At 44.0% G+C, this 18,475-nt stretch overlaps 1 protein-coding gene across 1 annotated transcript; it reads right to left on the bottom strand.

Moving 5' to 3' along the window:
* Nucleotides 1-221: 221 nt before the first annotated feature.
* Nucleotides 222-18,437, bottom strand: C11H9orf43 (chromosome 11 C9orf43 homolog). Its single transcript, XM_059657698.1, has 14 exons — nucleotides 18,009-18,437; nucleotides 16,043-16,242; nucleotides 15,790-15,940; nucleotides 11,062-11,140; nucleotides 9,152-9,252; nucleotides 7,526-7,589; nucleotides 5,893-6,056; nucleotides 5,128-5,275; nucleotides 4,696-4,768; nucleotides 4,335-4,405; nucleotides 4,036-4,096; nucleotides 2,758-2,837; nucleotides 2,016-2,082; nucleotides 222-1,802 (listed from the first exon to the last, which is right to left on the bottom strand). The coding sequence occupies exons 1-14, from the start codon at nucleotides 18,014-18,016 to the stop codon at nucleotides 1,579-1,581; spliced, it is 1,491 nt and encodes a 496-aa protein (XP_059513681.1). The 5' UTR covers nucleotides 18,017-18,437; the 3' UTR covers nucleotides 222-1,578.
* Nucleotides 18,438-18,475: the final 38 nt, after the last annotated feature.

Below are 18,475 nucleotides of genomic sequence, written 5' to 3'. Positions count from 1 at the left end.
TTTGCATGCCCACGTGGATGTGTTTGTGATAACATAGGAATGTCCTGCAAACAGCTCAGGGAATTTGAATGATTATTGGAACCAATTTAGACACGGGTGAGAGCAGGTCCAGTTTCCAAAAGCCATTTTACAAGCAGGCTTCCCCGACGCATCCTACCCACTCACCTTGATCCACTTTCCCTCCTGGAAGGTGGAGCACAGTTGGGAATTTCAAAAAAGATGTTCTACTGCAGTGGTTCTCAACCTGTGGGTCGCGACCCCTTTGGCGGTCAAACGACCCTTTCACAGGGGTCGCCTAAGACCATCCTGCATATCAGATATTTACATTACGATTCATAACAGTAGCAACATTACAGTTATGAAGTAGCAACGAAAATAATTTTATGGTTGGGTCACAACATGAGGAACTGTATTTAAAGGGCCAGAAGGTTGAGAACCACTGTTCTACTGGGAGCCAAAGTCAGAGGATTCTTCTTACCCAATGGAGGCAGAAAAGGAAGATACTAGAGTAGGAAGGCCATTTATATTTTTAATAGAGAAGGACATGGAAAGAAATTAGGAAATTATTCCCCTGTATGGATGGCCTCAGCATAGCCTTCAGCAAATCGGTGTCTTAAAACCCCTCTCCTTTTAAGAACCCCTGCTGGAGAATTGTCCAAGATTTCTGCAATGAGACCCAGACAGAAAAAAATGGAGGCATTGAAACAAGGTGCCTTGTTAACTCCTTAGGAGTTAACACTATTGCAACTCCTCCCTTACTAGGGTGCTATTCTCAGAATGTCCACAACAGTGCGCTATTGCAACGCTTGCCTTCAAAGGCGAGAGTCAATTGGTTTTCTTTTCAGACTCCTAGAAATGTTTCCATATTAAAAAGATTAAGGACACACAAAAAAAGTTTAAGGACAAAAATATGAAAAACCTCTTTGCAAAAATCAAGTTCAAGCAATTCTGAGACTCTGAAATTCTGAGTTTTTATGAGTATCAGGGAAACGTTACTGCAGATTCAGTAACTTAGAAACTGGAGCTTTCAGACTCTTTCTGGTTAATTGGAGTCCTGTACACATACTAGTACATAGGAATATTACACATCACATAACCAAAGATTATTGGATGATTTCGTGGATGCCATCCTCAAAATGAACCATTTCCAGAGACTGACAGGGAAAACTAGGGGCACAGCAGGGGTTCCCTCAGGTCAAACTCTTCCTACAACTGGAAATCTTTCAGAGCTTCCGAGAGGAGATAAAGTGACCCAGAAAAAGTGCCAAGAAATATTTCTCCCCATCCCAGAAACAGAATTTTTCTTTTGATTAAGCAGCAACTATGTTTAATTATGAAATTATTCTGGTCCTAATGGAAGAGAAACAATCCAAGTTTAAAAGGAGTGACGCTCTTTCTTCCTCACTTACCTTAGAGGCAAGTAAAGGTAAATGAAGAAAACAGAATCCATAAGCCCAGGCCCTGGTAAAGGCCCCAGGGAGAAGTCCCCACTCCTTTCAGGCCTGTGTCCAAGGTCACAGTCCTAAGATCTCTAAGCATCCTGCTGTGGAGTAAGGCTGCCCCAGTGACACCTTCCACCTATGTCTCCGGAGTCACTTTATTCTGCAACCCAGAGAGTTGGTTCTCCTCAGCCTCATTATCAGCAGTCTGAAAAATCCTCATTATATGGAGCTCAGGATTCCAACTTGCTCTAGATATACTGGATGAAAGGTCCTTGGAGGGCTCCTCTTGGGCTACTGGCACTTCCTCCATCTGAGGACCGAAGTCCTTGTTAGTGGATTCTGTCTTGGATAATTCAGGATCTAAAAGAAGACCAGCCATTAATTGTATCTGTAGCCTTCTCCCAATTAGCTGTGACAAATGGAGGACAGAAAAGGAAGGACTTGGGTGTCTTCGGGACCCTTCTGAAGGATGAAAACTGTGTCATCCAGGGATGTGAACCATCCTGGTCAACACAGGTTCAGCTCTCCCTGTCCTCAGACACTTCCTAAAGTTCCTCCACGCTAGTAACTCACTCTGCTTACTGGAGAAGGAATCCAGGTCGTTCTCAGCATTGCCCACCTGTGGTCTCTCTGTGGAATCCTGAAATTCATTGGAGTAAGTATAAGGAAACTTGAAACTTTAGGAAACAAATGATTTTTTCTAAATGAGGCTTTTCTTAGAAAAATTAACATCTAATACAGGACAAAATCCCACCTCCTGAGACTAGAGAAGCTTGCATCACATGTTCTTTGCCCTCCAGACTAACCAGATGAAGCCAGAACCTACTTTTACCCATTCCCAGTTGTCAGCTAAGAGGAGATTGCCTCCAAAGGTAGCTGCCACAATTCCTCCCATTCCTGTAGGCACATACTGTTCCTTCCATCAAGAGAGGGAGTCTATTTCCTCTTCTCTTGAATCTGGGCTAGACTTGTGATTTTTTTGACCAATAAAATGTGGCACTATGACACCGATCCAGTTCCAGGTCCATCCCTTAAGCAAGTGCTCGCATGAGATTATGATGCTGTCAAGAAGCCCAAACTAGCTACATGTAGAGAACTCATTACGAGAACCAAGGCAATTTGGCCAACAGTCCCAGCCCAGCCTCCGGCTGAATGTGGCTCCATGAGTGACATCAAGCAAGACTACACAAACTATCCAGTCAACCCACAGAATCATGAGAAATAACAAACGACTAAGGTTTCAGCTTCGGGGTGGTTTGTTAAACAGCAGATAACTTAAACCCGGGTCCTAGCAGAAGAGCGCTCAGACACTCACCTGTTTCAAGATGGGCCCATTCTTCTCCATCTGCGGCTGCTGATTGTTGTCACTTTCCCCGCCCGGTAGAGTTCTGTGACCTAGTGACCACAAAGACAGCTCATTTCTCTTCTTATTTGTATTTCATATCCTATTATTGGGCCTCTAGTTGGACCCCTAGTCTACAAGTCACTCCCTATCCAGGACAAGACAGGACCTCAGAGGCAGCTAACAGGGAGTTAGGCTTCCTGAGTTCTAGCTGTGATTCTGCTCACCTGTGACTGCCCATCGCTATTACAGAAGTAGAGATTAAGGTAAAGTGAAAGACCCAGGATTCCTCCAAGAAACCTAAGGGGCAGCTATCTGCACAGCACAGCAGCAAGAGTCCCTAGCTCTACCTTTCCGTTTATGAATACTCCTCTGACCTTCTTGCACCATACCTAATGTACCCATATTGGCTTTTGAAAATGAAACCCCACCCCCCAAAAAGCTCAAGTTCCACAAGTCTTTTGTATCAGCTTTATCCCCAGCTAGTTCTGAAATGTCTTCTTTCCAGTGAACACCTCACCTGAGCCCTCCCAGGGCCCCAGGTTGGAGAGTGAATTCTAATGGTTAAACAATTACTTTCGCATTACAGTTGGTAGTGTCCAGGTTTAGGGGGATTCTTCCTCCCTTCTTCCCTCCCATTCTGCACTCAAGCTGAGAAATGTCAGAGGGACAGTGGTAAGTATATCTTTCAGCTCAGACATAAGAAATCCAAAAAGATGAGAGACACATTCTATCACCAGCATGAACACTAGAGGAGAAAGACCGCCTGTCAAGAATCTGCTAACTGCCTCCTAGGGAGGGTTAGATATATGTTGATCTCAACCTGAGGCTGCAGAGACTAACTTGTGGCAGAGGAAGCAGAGGGTCCTGGACTCTGCTTCCTTAGAACACTCTTGGGCTTCAGTGAGGGGCCCCGGATCTCTGCTTCATCGACCAGTTGACCCGCAGAGGTCTTCTCTCCAGTAACGTGGGCTTGCTCATCCTCCTCACACCACTCTGCCTTTTCTAAAGCAGGACCTGAGAGATGGCTCTGACTCATGCTCACGGCCCTCTCTCAAATCCCATGGGAAGCAGACACCTGGCCCAGCTTGCTTGCTTAGTAAATATTTGATGGAAGGGTGACAGCCAAGCCAAAGGCAGGTTCCCAAATGACAAACACAGTCAGCTTTTCCTGCCCTTGGCCTTATCCTCGGATCTGTCACTCTCAACCCATATTCTCCTTACCATAGCATGGGTCACACCCCACAGTACCTAAAGATTTATGCGAAGTGCTCTGGCTCCTTGGACCTTTCTTGGATTTCTTTTTAGCCTCCTGAAATCCACATGAGGACTGAATTAGAACTTTTAGAAGTGAAGAAAGCATTTCAAAAAAAAGTCTAAAAGAAGGAAGTTAATATCCACAACCAAGTAGGAACTCTGTATCTACAAAGTTCTACAACCAGACAGAGAACAGGGAGAATCCCGCCTCTCATACATCCCTGCCCGTTCCAGGCTGCACCCACGTATCGCAGTCCCAGCAAGTCCTAGGTGTCCCCCCACTGCCACTCTACCGGTTTCTTCGGTTTCTTCGTAGGTGTCTTCAACTTCCTCTGCTGCTGCCTCTGCTGCTGCTTCCGAAGACCTGGAGGTCAGAGAACCCGCTCAATGCTCTTCTCCCTGAGAGCTCCCACCTCCCGCTGGGCTGCTGGCTGTGCCCTGCTTTACAATGGCGACTCTCTCTCCCTGGTCAGGACCAAGCCAAGGCCGGGGTAGTGGTGGTGGTGGTGGTAGTGGCTGCTTCTTGAAATTGCTGTTTCCTGAGTTCTACATGTGACACTGTATGACTGGCCACAAACATAACTGAATTTGGCCCAAGAACAAGTATGAGAATCGTGGGCTGAGGAGGAATGGTACCTGGAGATCTGACAGCACTAGAAAGCCTATCTTCTATGTTCAGGTTATAATATAATTTCTTCAAATGTGCAGGATATTTCAGTGATGGTCTCTGGAGAGAAAAAGGAAAACACAGGTCTTTCCCCAAATGGATCCCCCAAATGCATTTACCTGTCTAATCATCATGCAGTGTTTGAGAACCTGGTGTGTGCGGCATTGTGTCAGGGGCTCTGGAGAGAAGAAAGGTACAGGAAAGGAAGTGCAGAAGAAATAGAGACCATTGCTCTTCCCAGACCCCTCCCCATACATTTGCTTCCACCCATAGAGAGCCCAGCCCTTCTGTGGGGCTTGTGTCCAGAGTGGAAGGATAGGAGGGAAAGCAGAAAACAAAAGCCAACTGTTCCCGCCTTGCAGATGGATGCGCTTGGGTTTGCACGTAGACATCTTGCTCTGGGGCTCCCTAACTCTTACTTGCAGGGTGAGGCGGTGCACAGATAAAAACATCTGGGCAGAAATGGCGCTCTCGGGTCGGCTGTTTTTCAGGGGGTTCTTTTCCCTCGTGGCCAATCGTGTCTTCGTCTCCAGACAAGGCGACCTTTCCCCTTCATCTAACAAAAGACTGAAGGGCACAGAGACAGCTGGGCAATCAGCAACAGCTTTTCTGGAGAGTGTGGCTGAGGTGAAACATGAAAAGGGCTCCAAATTTGAAGAAATGTCCACTTTGGGTCTGAATGGTCTGTACCAACAGGTACTCATTCACTAACAGCTTTCCGATGCGGCTATGATCATTACAGCTACATGGATGAAGTGTTTGCAGTTGGTCAGGCTCGTGTGCCTTATACCAGTGCATCTTCACAACACCCTCAGGACAAGTGTTATTGTCCCCATTTTGCAAATGAGGAAAACGAAGCTTAAAGAGGCTAAATAAAGTACAAAAAAATTCACAGAACCGGTAAGTTTTCCATCCTGCCTCCCATTTATCCATAACTCATCTATAAAAAGAGAAGAGTAACTGGTCTACCTCCAGTGGGGGGTTAAATGAGAGACTATATGTAACGTGCTTGCTTAGCACAGGGCCTGGCAGACGGTAAGCATTGATTAACGGTGGTGAGTGCTGTCACCACCGTGTCCCGGGAAGTCTAAGGACGCAGTGAACAAGTAGGCTGACGGTTTCCCCCTCCCTACTCAGACCCTTCACAGCCTCAAACAGCAGGCAGGCGCTCACATCATACTTACTCGTTCAGGAGATCCTGAGGTAATGCGTCAAACTGGTTCAAGAAAGGTAGGATTTCTGGACTTAGTTGCTCAAAAAAGCGTACTGGGGACGGGGGCGGCACAGTTATCCCTGGAGTGCTCAGCCTTGTTTCTCTGTCCTGCTTTCCCGAGAGAGCCACGGACGACTGGAGGAGAGACAATGGAAAGAGCTCCCTGAAGCACTCTGGTCAGGGCCGCTCTTCCCACCCACCTCCCAGCCTCCCAACACAAGCGGCACATGGAACGCCTTGTTAGCAGGCCTCGTCCAGCAGCCCCTCCCCAGTCTGCACTGTGAGGGCCACCACATGCTTCCCTCTGGCCCCCACCCTACTACCAAATTCAGATCATCTGGGAATTAGTTGTTTTGTTTGGGTTTTCCCCAACATGGTTATTCACTTATTCACTGAACAAACCGAACAAATATTTATTGGCAAACTATGCGCAGGCACAGGGCTAGGGCCAGGGTTCAGCATTGAACAAAATGGACCAAGGCATTATTCTCATGGACATAGCAACCTTCTAGCTCTGGCTCTTCAAGGCTACCTTTACCTAATAAATGGTAGAATTAGAAGTGCAAGCCCAGACCTGCCGGGGTCCAACCCCAGCAGGTCCAGGGGTTCCCAAAGGTGTAGACGGAGTCGGCGAAGGAAGGAAGGACACGGAGACAGTGTTCAGTTGATCAGCAGCCTAGCCAGGATCTCTAGCCAAGTTCTGGTCTCGATCTCCAGAGAGGTTCTGCTGTTTATTGTCTCTTGCTAGGTTCTCCAGTCAGGTTCAGTCACCTGGTTCTAGTCAGGCTCTCTTGCCAACCTCTGCAGTCAGGTTCAGTCCAGGATCCCTTGCCATGTTCTCTCCAGCGAAGCTCCTCCGTCTCCAGAGAAAGCTCCCGTAGGTTCCATGCCTAGGCTCTGTCTCTCTTGGTCCTGTCTTCCAAGCCCTGTCTCCTAAGTTCTGTGTCTTTCTGTCTTCTGAATTCTGTCTCCTGAGTTCTGTCTTCTGAATTCTGTCTGTTGTTGTCTTGTTGCATCTGTATTTATACCAGTTGATTCCAATCCTATCAATCTCTATTCCAAAGGTTAGGGCGTTTCTTATCTCCATTCCAGGGAGTAAAGATTATGTAGCTTAAGCATCATTGTTCATAGTTAAAGTGATTAATTACCCGCCTGGCACTTAGTTGAGGGGTTTTATTCCCTCCCTAACTTCAGGGGAAAATCCCTACCTGGGGATTCAACCTTTCTCGGAGAGGTGACCTTGGTTAAAACACAGCGCCAAGAAGGTGAGCAAACATATTAAGAACCGTATGCCATATATGCCAGGTCCCTTGAAACAGCAAGGATGGACCGGCTCCCGGCACAGACCCATTGTAACTCCTAGGCCCCTGAGTACCCAACAGTTCCTCCTAACATCTCTTCAAGGTACTCTCCACCTTCCTACAGGGAGGAGGTTTGGGAAATGAGTCTCTGAATACAAAATAACTTGGTAGTTATTTCTTAAGGGTTTCTTTTACAAATTTTTGTTCATTTAAAGAGAGAACAGGGGAAGGGGGGAAATATCTGAAAGGAAATGAACTCTTCAGAGTAATATCATAAAGCTTTAGCCAAAACTTCACACTTACCACTGTAGATGTCTTTCTTTTCTTCTTCCCATCCTGGCTGGGAGCAACACACTGCTCAGCTGGACTTGAAATAAGAATAACCAAAACTTATTTGTAGACATCGTAAACAAGAGGACCAAGGATATTTGTGAATGATGTCGATAAAGATTTCTAGTCTATTCAGTATTCAAAAATGGTCATTAGGAGCCCAGAAACTGCTAAAAAAATACCTCCATCCTCACATCTAAATTAGGTTCCCCACCATTCATTCTCTCACACAATCCAGTTATTTACTTTTACTGCATTAATCCAATTAGCAATTATATGCCCAGAGTTGGTGATGTTGATAATGTCTGAATGCCTACCTCATAAGACTGTAGAAGAACAGGGACTAAATCTATCTGGTTCTCCACTAAATTCTCACTGGTTAGCATGAGGAGGTGCTCAAGTATTTTTGCTCTCTTTCTTCCTCCTCCTTTTTACCTGAAACATGGAGATGATGACTGGATCCCTAGCAGTCACGTAGACCTTAAAATCCCCCATGTAGCATCTTAGAAGATGGAAGCCATGGATGAGGATGACGACCCAGAAAGCTAGAAGGAACTCTGGTTTCTGATTACCTCATGGACCTGACATACTAGCCCTGGCCCACCTACATCTGAGCTTCTTTTATATTAAAGGAAATGAGCTCCTATGTTTTTTTTACTTGTTTACACCATACACACAACACACACACGCACACACACACACAATGCATATGTAAAGAAGCATTTACAGGATCAATCTTTATGAAATTAAAATAAATTCTTAAGTTTTATCATCTCTAAACAATCGCTTAACAAGAATCTGAAAGCCTCAACAGTCATGAAAGAAAAACCACTTTCTTCCAAAGTATTAATATTAGCCAGGCTTCAGGCCTTTGCCAAGTGATCTTTGTCATGCTCTGTTTTGTACACAAGTTCTATATGCTAGGCCTTGAAGTTGAGACCGAAGATTTATGTGCTTCACTGTAAACTTTTTCACTCGTTGCTGATGGCTATAAGTATAACTAAACTCAGAAGAATTTGTTTCTTTTCTTTTTTCTTTTTTAATCCGCACCTGAGGATATGCTTTTCATTGATTCTGGAGAGGAGAGGAGGAGATGGGAGTGGAGGAGAGGGGATGGAAGGAGAAGAGAGGAGAGAAAAACTTTGATGTGAGAGAGAAACATCGATTGGTTGCCTTCCAAATGTGCCGCAACCTGGGATCAAACCTGCAACCTGGGTATGGACCCTGATTGGGAATTGAAACCACCATCTTTTCATGCATGGGACAATGTTCCAACCAACTGAATCCCACTGACCAGGGCAAGCGTTTGTTTCTTAATCAAACTTCACAAATACAATGGGCCCTATCTTGTATGCTATTTACTGCCACCTAGAATTTGATGTAGAGAAATCCCAGGACACGAATCTCAAATTGCATTAAAACAGAATTTCAGTGTAGCAGGAGGCAGATGTAAGAGACTACGCCCTTCTCTGCTTGGCCTCCTGCTACTTACATGGAGGCTGCTAAAAAGAAGATCACAGGAAGGAGGCCTGCAGAGAACAGTAGGGCTTTGTAGAATGTAAGAGCTGAAGACCCCCAAGTTCTAGACATGACACTCACCTCACAGACGCCCCTGGTTCTTTTGGGATCCAGACTACAACCATATTGCTAACACCTTGAGGGCGAGGAATGTGTGTCTCATTCAAATTTAGCACTGCAAGCTAAGAGAAAAATATAAAGCCTATGAATGGTTTGAAGATACCGGCTCCTGATGGTACTCAGTATAAGACCAAGGACTAAATTATCTTATTAACCAAAAGAGTACAGTGGCTCACAAGATAATAAATACAGTGCTCCAACCCCCAAAACATCTTTATAATATTCCAAGAAACCAGGTATCAGTACAGGTACTGGAAGAGTGCACATTTATCAGTGAATGGTGTCCCCTGCTTCCCTGGGACATGAGGGTGGCATTTAGCAACTCCCAACCCCATCCCATAGGAGGGTACCTAGGGGCTTACCTAAAGGAATACTACTCATTCTAGCCATTCACTCCAAAGACTTAGGTCCTCTGGGGATATTACAATACAATGTGGGAGCAGGGAGGGAACTGACAGGCAGAGCAAGTGTTCTACTTCTACAGCCTGTCTACTAATATAGGCATCTACACAACAGTGAAAGTCCTAACTCTTTTCACATTTAGCTACTTAAGATACTAGAACACTGATGATGCTCAAGGAAACCTTGTAAGTCATCTAGTCCATATCCCTAGTAGGAAAAAGGGGGTGGTTCAAAGTAAGGTTGTCCCCATGAAAATGAACTGATTGACTCAGGGGAACAGGGGACACTTCTTTGTACCTTAAATCCTTTTCTGCCCTTTGGATTTAGAACCATATATGTGTATTATCTATTCAAACAGTTAATTTAAAACTAATTTAATCTAACCCTATTGTTCTGAAGTGGTCAAAGAGGTAAATGCTTTGTTCATTCATCCATTCAAACCTATCCCCCCTCTCTTAGTTCCTTACATTCTCCACATGACACTGAAAAGTGAAGTATCTCATAAGAAAGGGGTGGGCATCAATAGGACTGCAAAGAATAGCAAATTTCTGCCCTAGCCGGTTTGGCTCAGTGGATAGAGCATCAGCCTGCGGACTGAAAGGTCCCAGGCTCGATTCCGGCCAAGGGCATGTATCTTGGTTGCGGGCACATCTCTAATAGGAGGTGTGCAGGAGGCAGCTGATTGATGTTTCTCTCATTGATGTTTCTAACTCTCTATCCCTCTCCTTAGCTCTCTGTGAAAAATCAATACAATATATTTTTTAAAAAAGAATAGAAAATCTCTCTTATTGTAGATAAGTAAAAGGGATTCTCTTCCTAAACTCTAATTTAGTTCTGCCCCTAACTAGTGTGCTTTAGCAAATCACTTCCTATCTGGGTCTCAGTTTCCTCAACTGTAAAATGTATAAAATAGACCATAGTAATATTCTTCAAACTGTAATTGCAACTAATTCATAGGTCATCTAATCAAACTTGAGTGAATTGCAGCCTACACTGTTTAAAGATGAAATAGAATAGGACAGAGGATATCAGAGTGCATCACCCTTCTCGAGGGTAAGGATTGTTCCATGATGCTTTTGTTGTAAAATGTATTTCTTTCTATAGGTGATAGCTAAAAATGTTTGAAAGGCATCAGAGTAGGTGATCTTAAGGCCCAATTTAGGTTTGCCATTCCAGCACCCTAATATCCTTGTATTATGAGATGACAGTGTTTACTTAGTAGCTAAACACGTTCTATGTAGGATAAAGACAAAATTCTCACCTATGCCCAACTGCCACAAATCAAACCCACTTGTATCTGGGATTTCTGAAAACAGTATAGCATGTAAAGCCATTAGCACAGAGCCTAGTATATAGTAAGGGCCCAACGATAGATAGTTATCATCATTATTGCAGTCATGCCAAGGAACAGTGCAAAATAAAGGCAAATATTGTATTCTCATTAGTGAAGAAAGATGCAGAGGAAGTACCTTTTTCAATATGTGACTTCCTTTGGGAGATCCATTAGTATAGTTGATCAAATCTTTGTCAGGTAAATCCTTGCAAGGCCTGAAAATGAGAGTTTATGAACATGAGACAGAGACACAAAAGACTTCTTGGGCTGATAAAATGAATGCTATGAGGAAAAGCCTTCTTCTTAGGTATAGAAAGCCTTGGGCCGAATGCTTACTGAATAAACGTAGGATCTCACCATCTCCTTAAGTTTTGTTTGTTTTTCCTTGGAACCACTCCCAAACGGACATTGAACATTGCAAACACTTTACAACTATTTGTTGGATCAAACTGAATGCTTAGCCTATGCTCCTCTCTCTCCAGCTATACATCACCATTAATAAAGTTTATTAAGTACCTATGGCATATATGTCCAAAAACATGACAAATAAATAAAATGTGGTACATATACACAAAAGAATATTTTTTAAAGGAATGAAATTTTGACATATGCTATAACACAGATGAACCTTGAAAACATTATGCTAGATGAATAAGTCAGACACAAAAGGACAAATATTGTATGATTCCGCTTATATGAGGTACCTAGAATAGGTAAATTCATAGACAGAAAATGTAATACAGATTATCAGGAGCTGGAGGGAGGAGGAAATAAGTATAGATTTCCTGTCTGAGATGATGAAAAAGTTCTAGAAATGGATAGTGGTGATGGTTGTACAGTACAGTGAATGTACTTAATACTACTGAATTGTACATTTAAAAATACTTAAAGTGGCCCTAACCGGTTTAGCTCAGTGGATAGAGCGTCAGCCTGCAGACTGAAAGGTCCCAGGTTCGATTCCAGCCCAGGGCATGTACCTTGGTTGCGGACACATCCCCAGTAGGAGGTGTGCAGGAGGCAGCTGATCGATGTTTCTCTCTCATCGATGTTTCTAACTCTCTATTCCTCTTCCTTCCTCTCTATAAAAAAATCAATAAACTATATATAAAAAAATAGTTAAAGTGGTAAATTTTATGTCATCTATATTTTATACAACAAAAAAATACTATCCTCTTACATTTTCATATCACTTGCTACTTTACTTTTTAACATGTTAAATGTATAAATGAGTAAATATAAAATATAAGATAAAGACCCAACTCCTTCACCTGACTTATGAAGTCCTACATAATGTAGGCCCCTGCCTTTTACTCCCACTCCCCCATTGGCCATCTCCCATTTCTGCTCTATGTTCCAAACACACTGAATTTTTTTCCTGATACCTAGATTTCCTCTTGCCTTCTGGATTTTGCATGTGCTATTTCTGTAGTCTAGAACTCTCTTCCTGTCCTCCTTCCAACTAAAACCCCCCCCACTTCACTAAACTGCTCTAATTTCAGAGGGCAGTGCCCTGGGTTAGGAGTCTTTCATGTGTGCTGCCACTCACCTAGGGGGCACTCTTCTTACCACATGCATCACCATCGATGGTTCTCTGCCTCCTCAACTAGGCTGAAGGCCCTTCTCTATTCAAACACTGTATCCCCGGTGCCCAAGAAAGTGGACCCCACTATGATATATCTGTGAACTTTAATGAGTGACTAAGCAAATGATAGCCCAGGCTTTGCCCTGACTGGGAGAAGCTGCTGTTTTCCCAGGGTTTGAGTCCTAGAGAACCTGAAAGTTGCCCTATCCTGTTCTATACTATCTTCAGCCTAAGAGAAACCAAGAGCTGCTTAAATCAAACAGGAGACAAGACATCACTGCAAGGGCACCGGTGCTTTGGTTCCAGGCAACAGGGTCTTCACATTTTAAAAATCTAAGTTTTCCAGATACCTTTCCCTTAGCTTCATACATCAGCGAGCGCTATTTAAGTACCTAAACTTTGTAAGATATTCATAAGGAAAAGCCATTGCTTCTTCCTTCAGGAGCTTATAATGTCATACCTAAACATAAAAGATAAGAAAGAAAAGTATGTGTGAACAGTCTTCTGCTGACCCACAGAAGTTAATGAGATATTCCCTGATATGGGCTGAATTGTGTCTCCCAAAATTAATTTGTACCTCAGATTTTGACCGTATTTGGAGACAGGGTCTTTAAAAAGATAATTAAGGTAAAATGAGGTGATATAGGTGGGCCCGCACCCAGTATGACTGGTGTGCTTCTAGGAAGAGGATATTAGGACACAGACACACGCAGAGGGAAGACCATGTTAAAACATAGGGAGAAGATGGCCATCAACAGCCAAGGAGAAAGGGCTTAGAAGAAAGCAGCTCTGCCAACACCTTAATCTTTTTTTTCTTTTTTTTTTTAAATTAAATCTTTATTGTTCAGATTATTACATTTGTTCCTCTTCCCCCCCCCCATAACTCCCCTCCTCCCAGTTCCCGCCCCACCCTCCGCCCTCACTCCCCACCCACTGTCCTCATCCATAGGTGCACTATTTTTGTCCAGTCTCTTCCCGCATCTCCCACATCCCTTTCCCCCCCCAAGAATAGTCAGTCCATTCCCTGTCTATGTCCCTGATTCTATTATAATCACCAGTTCATTCTGTGCATCAGATTATTTATTCACTTGATTCTTAGATTCACTTGTTGATAGATGCATATTTGTTGTTCATAATTTGTATCTTTACCTTTTTCTTCCTCTTCCTCTTCTTAAAGGATACCTTTCAGCATTTCATATCATCCTGGTTTGGTGGTGATGAACTCCTTTAGCTTTTCCTTATCTGTGAAGCTCTTTATCTGACCTTCAATTCTGAATGATAGCTTTGCTGGATAAAGTAATCTTGGTTGTAGGTTCTTGGTATTCATCACTTTGAATATTTCTTGCCATTCTCTTCTGGCCTGCAAAGTTTCTGTTGAGAAATCAGCTGACAGTCGTATGGGTATTCCCTTGTAGGTAACTGAGTTTCTTTCTCTTGCTGCTTTTAAGATTCTCTCTTTGTCTTTTGCTCTTGGCATTTTAATTATGATGTGTCTTGGTGTGGTCCTCTTTGGATTCCTTTTGTTTGGGGTTCTCTGTGCTTCCTGGACCTGTAAGTCTATTTCTTTCACCAGGTGGGGGAAGTTTTCTGTCATTATTTCTTCAAATAGGTTTTCAATATCTTGGTCTCTCTCATCTTCTGGCACCCCTATAATTCTGATGTTGGTACGCTTGAAGCTGTCCCAGAGGCTCCTTACACTATCCTCGCATTTTTGGATTCGTTTTTCATTCCGCCCCTCCGGTTGGGTGTTTTTTGCTTCCTCGCATTTCAAATCATTGACTTGATTCTTGCGCTCCTCTGGTCTGCTGTCGGGAGTCTGTATAATATTCGTTATTTCAGTCCGTGTATGCTTAATTTCTAGTTGGTTCCCCAATATAACATCGAGGGTCTCATTAGTTTTCTTGTAGATCTCATTAAGTTTATCGGCGGCTTCTAAACAGTTCTTGAGAGACCTTAAAAGTGTGGTTCTGAACTCTATATCTTCCATTGACAATTTTGTCCTGTTTCTTTGTCTCCGAATTTTGTTATGCTTCCTTGGTGCACCCCCTAGTGGTCTTTGTGCGCAGTCTTGTAGTTAAGCCTTGATTGTTGTAGCTAATACCAGGGAGGGTTTGACCTCCAGGCCAAGTGGCTGTGAAAATTAGCTGTGTCTGCAGTGAGAGAACTTCTGTCCTCTAGGGAGGTGCTAATCTAGCCTTTGCCTAAGGCTATCCGGCAAATGCCTTTGTGCAGGGCTTGGGCGGGGCGGGTGGGTCTCACAGGATCAACAGGGCGGGCCGGAGAGAGCAGTTATGGCGGCTCTCAGTCCTGTCCCCAGGGGCTCTGCCTCTCTGAGTCCCAGCGACCGCTGCAAACCTCGGAGAGAAAGCTGCACTCGCTCTGACCGAAGCCAGACAGTCCCACTTCTCCCGTTTGAGTCTGGGTCCCTAAAGACTCGCCCGTATCTGGAGCTCAGAGTCTGCGACTCCCTCCCGATTGAAAATGCCAACCACGCCCTCCGCCGCCAGCCCGCTCCGCGCACTCCGCTTTCCTCCTAGTTGTAGGACTTCCACTCAGCCAGCGTTCCTGTGGTTCTGGGTGATGTCCGTTCCGTCTTTTAGTTTCACTTTTGAAGTAGTTGTTCAAGGCAGCAAACTCCAGCGTTAACCTATGCCGCCATCTTGGTTCCTCCCTTTTTCCTTTTTTTAAAGAGGGAAAGCTAGTCCCCAATGGATGACCCTAGCCCAGAATCCAACATCTTAATCTTGAACTCCTAGCCTCTAGTCGTTGAGAAGATAGATTTCTATTGTGTAAGTTACTCAGTCTGTGGTACTCTGTATGTATGGCACCCTAGCAAACTGCCCATTTTAACAAATTCTTAGACCACAAATAAGCATGCTTTGTTTTTTCCTAGCTGGCGTTGCTCAGTGGTTAAGTGTCGACTTATGAACCAATCAAGGTTCAATTCCCGGTCAGGGCACATGCCCAGGTTGTGGGCTCGATTCTCAGTGTGGGGCGTGCAGGAGGCAGCCAGTCAATGATTCTCTCTCATCATTGATGTTTCTATCTCTCCCTCCCTCTCCCTTCCTCTTTGAAATTATATATATATATATATATAGATATAGATATAGATATATATATATGCTTTGTTTTCGTTTCCCACTGCCTATTTACCACTTCTTTATCTGAATTGGAGTTTTTATTTTAAACCCAGCTTTCTCCAAATCTTCTACACGGGAAAAGGAAGTCAACCCAGAATTTTGAGATAGCAAGCTCTTAAAGGTGTATTCCATGATAATTTACCTGCCTTGAAATTTGGAGTCAAACTTTGAACGCTGAGACAATAAAGAGTGAGGCTTAGTGAAGGTAAGTCCTGGTAAATGACCATGAGGACGCCTCCTGGCCTGGAAGCAGGAATCTGAGAGGTTTACAATGGTGAGCACGGGGAGTTTGTCTGAGAAAGCAAACAAGATGAAAACATGTGACATGTTAGAAGGGAGCCAAACAGAAATAGTTCAAAGATCTTGTAAGGGAGGAGACGGGCTGGCTAATTCACCGTTAACGTCCAGAGAAGTTTTGCAGGATGAGCCCAGGATTCGAGGGTGGCCCCTCTCAATGCGGCGGATACTAGCCCAGCATTGCGGGTGCTGACAAGCAGCCAAGTTGCAAGTGGTTTCATCCCACTGGCTCTCATCTGGCAAGTCCATAGTTATAAATGGTTTAGGATAAAAGTCAACCTTGCAGCTTTCTTGCCCTCTGGAGAAACAACCACATAATTAGTGAGTATTATATACGAGCCAGATCTTAATTTGGACTCAAAGCATCAAATGTGTCTACTGAACTCTTATAGGTAAATGGTGGTCGTAGAATAAAACTTGGGTAACAAATAAGTATGAAACTATATAGTGTGAAGTCAAGTAGCAGGAGTTTGGGAGCAGGCTAACTTCAGAAGGTCTCCTAATTCACTATTAAAAGATGGATTAATCCGGGCTTCATTTCCTCATCTGCAAAATGAGGACAAGCCTATTTCACAGGGTCATTACAAAAATCAGTTAATGGATTTTAAAAGGTCCGGCAGAGAGTTCAGAATAAACATCAGCATCCTTCCCTTTCCCCCTTTATTAATCACTAGGGAAAATATATCACCGTCTCCAAAAAGCCTTATCAAATTACAAATACAGATACAGAAGTGCTTTAGGTGGCTCAAAACTTTAAAAGACATGCTTCATTTTTCAATATGCTCCAGTTCTCAGACAGGCAGCTTAACTGAAAATTAATGGGTTTGCTCAAAAAGCAAATCAGTAAACTTAAACTTGCACCAGAGGCCATTGGCTTTTCATTTACTGTCTGTAAGGTCTTGGGCAAGTGATTTAATCTGTTTTAGCCTGTTCCTTCATATAACGTAGGGGAGGGGGAATCCCTAAGTAGGACTGTAGAAGCATTAAATGAGAAAATGTACTTTTACGGGTGGTAATATAACAGGTGCTCAATGAATATTATCATCTCTCTCTAGAAATGTCTTATGCAATCACCACCACTTGATCCATAATAATTTTGTAAGGAGACACTTTCTTTTATTCAACACATTTATTGACGACCAAATATGTGAGGGAACCTGTTATAAGTGTGGAGAACAGTAGTAACAAAATAAGGCCCTATTCTAAAAGACTTTTTAGACCAAAGATAGCAAAATATTGGCCGAAGATTGCACCAGGCCTATAACTTGCTTTGTTTAGCCTGTCCTTTGAGCCATTATTTTAAATGGAAATAGTCCGTAATGTCCAGATTTCTGGGTCATTTTAGAGATCAAAATATCTGACAACGTGGGCCCAATTCTAACAGGACAGCCATTGACTGAAGCTGAGCATCTCCTGACATCTTGAAACCAAGTCTGTTCCATCCACGTGGAGTTTTCCCACCAGACCCTACAGTTTACCATTGAAGCCGTTTCATTTGCTTTTTTAGCCTCAAATTGCTGTAGCTTTTCTTTTTTTTTTTTTTTAAATATATTTTATTGATTTTTTACAGAGAGGAAGGGAGAGGGATAGACAGTTAGAAACATCAATGAGAGAGAAACATCAATCAGCCGCCTCCTGCACATCTCCTACTGGGGATGTGCCCGCAACCCAGGTACATGCCCCCGACCGGAATCGAACCTGGGACCCTCCAGTCCGCAGGCCGACGCTCTATCCACTGAGCCAAACCGGTCTGGCTGCTATAGCTTTTCTCATAACACAGAAATATTTCTCTGAACTCATTATCAAAAGCAGGAAAACCAAAGGGTGGCGAGTAACGTTTCAAGAAGCAGCATTAGTACTGAGTGGCAGCGAGGATAATTTCTAGGTACGTAATATGGTACCATTTAAAAAGCCCCCGTAATGGTGATGTTTTTGACTGGGAAAGATGCTCGACGGACCATTTTATGAACTAAAAAATACATATACAATTTTAAGAGGGTTTGTTTTTGAATGACAACGTGACGTTGCCTTATTCTGACAATCGGCTCGCCGCCCTTTCATTACCTGACCATCCCGAATGGAGTCCCGACCTCTGGTCATGCCCATCTCTATGGCACTGGCGCTTATGCGGGCAAAGTAATGTGCGTTCGAAAATTCTAGGGAACAGTTATCCTGAATACTATTACCAAGCTGGGAGGAAGGGGGTGTAATTATTAAGGACAGACATCAGCTCCGGTGAGAGCTGAAAAAGGATTCCCCGCTTCGTTCTGAAAAGGGGAAGTGGGAGAATCCGGCCTCGGGGGCCGCGATTGCGAGAGGTCCAAGCAGACGCCCGGGCCTGGAGGCCGAAGCCCTCGGGGCAGAGGTGGGTCTGAGCGGGGCCGGGAGGCGGTCTGCAGGCCCCGCACACCAGGCCCCGCCTCGCCGCCTCCGTCGCCTTCTTCGTTCCCCAGGCAACGCGCCACGCCTCGCCGGGCAGCAGCGCACAGCACTATGGGGAAGAAACGGAAGCCCCAGCGAGCCCAACTTAA

This window comes from Myotis daubentonii, chromosome 11, assembly GCF_963259705.1.
Source record: "Myotis daubentonii chromosome 11, mMyoDau2.1, whole genome shotgun sequence".
NCBI lineage: Eukaryota > Metazoa > Chordata > Mammalia > Chiroptera > Vespertilionidae > Myotis > Myotis daubentonii.
This window is presented reverse-complemented; position numbering and strand designations above follow the sequence as displayed.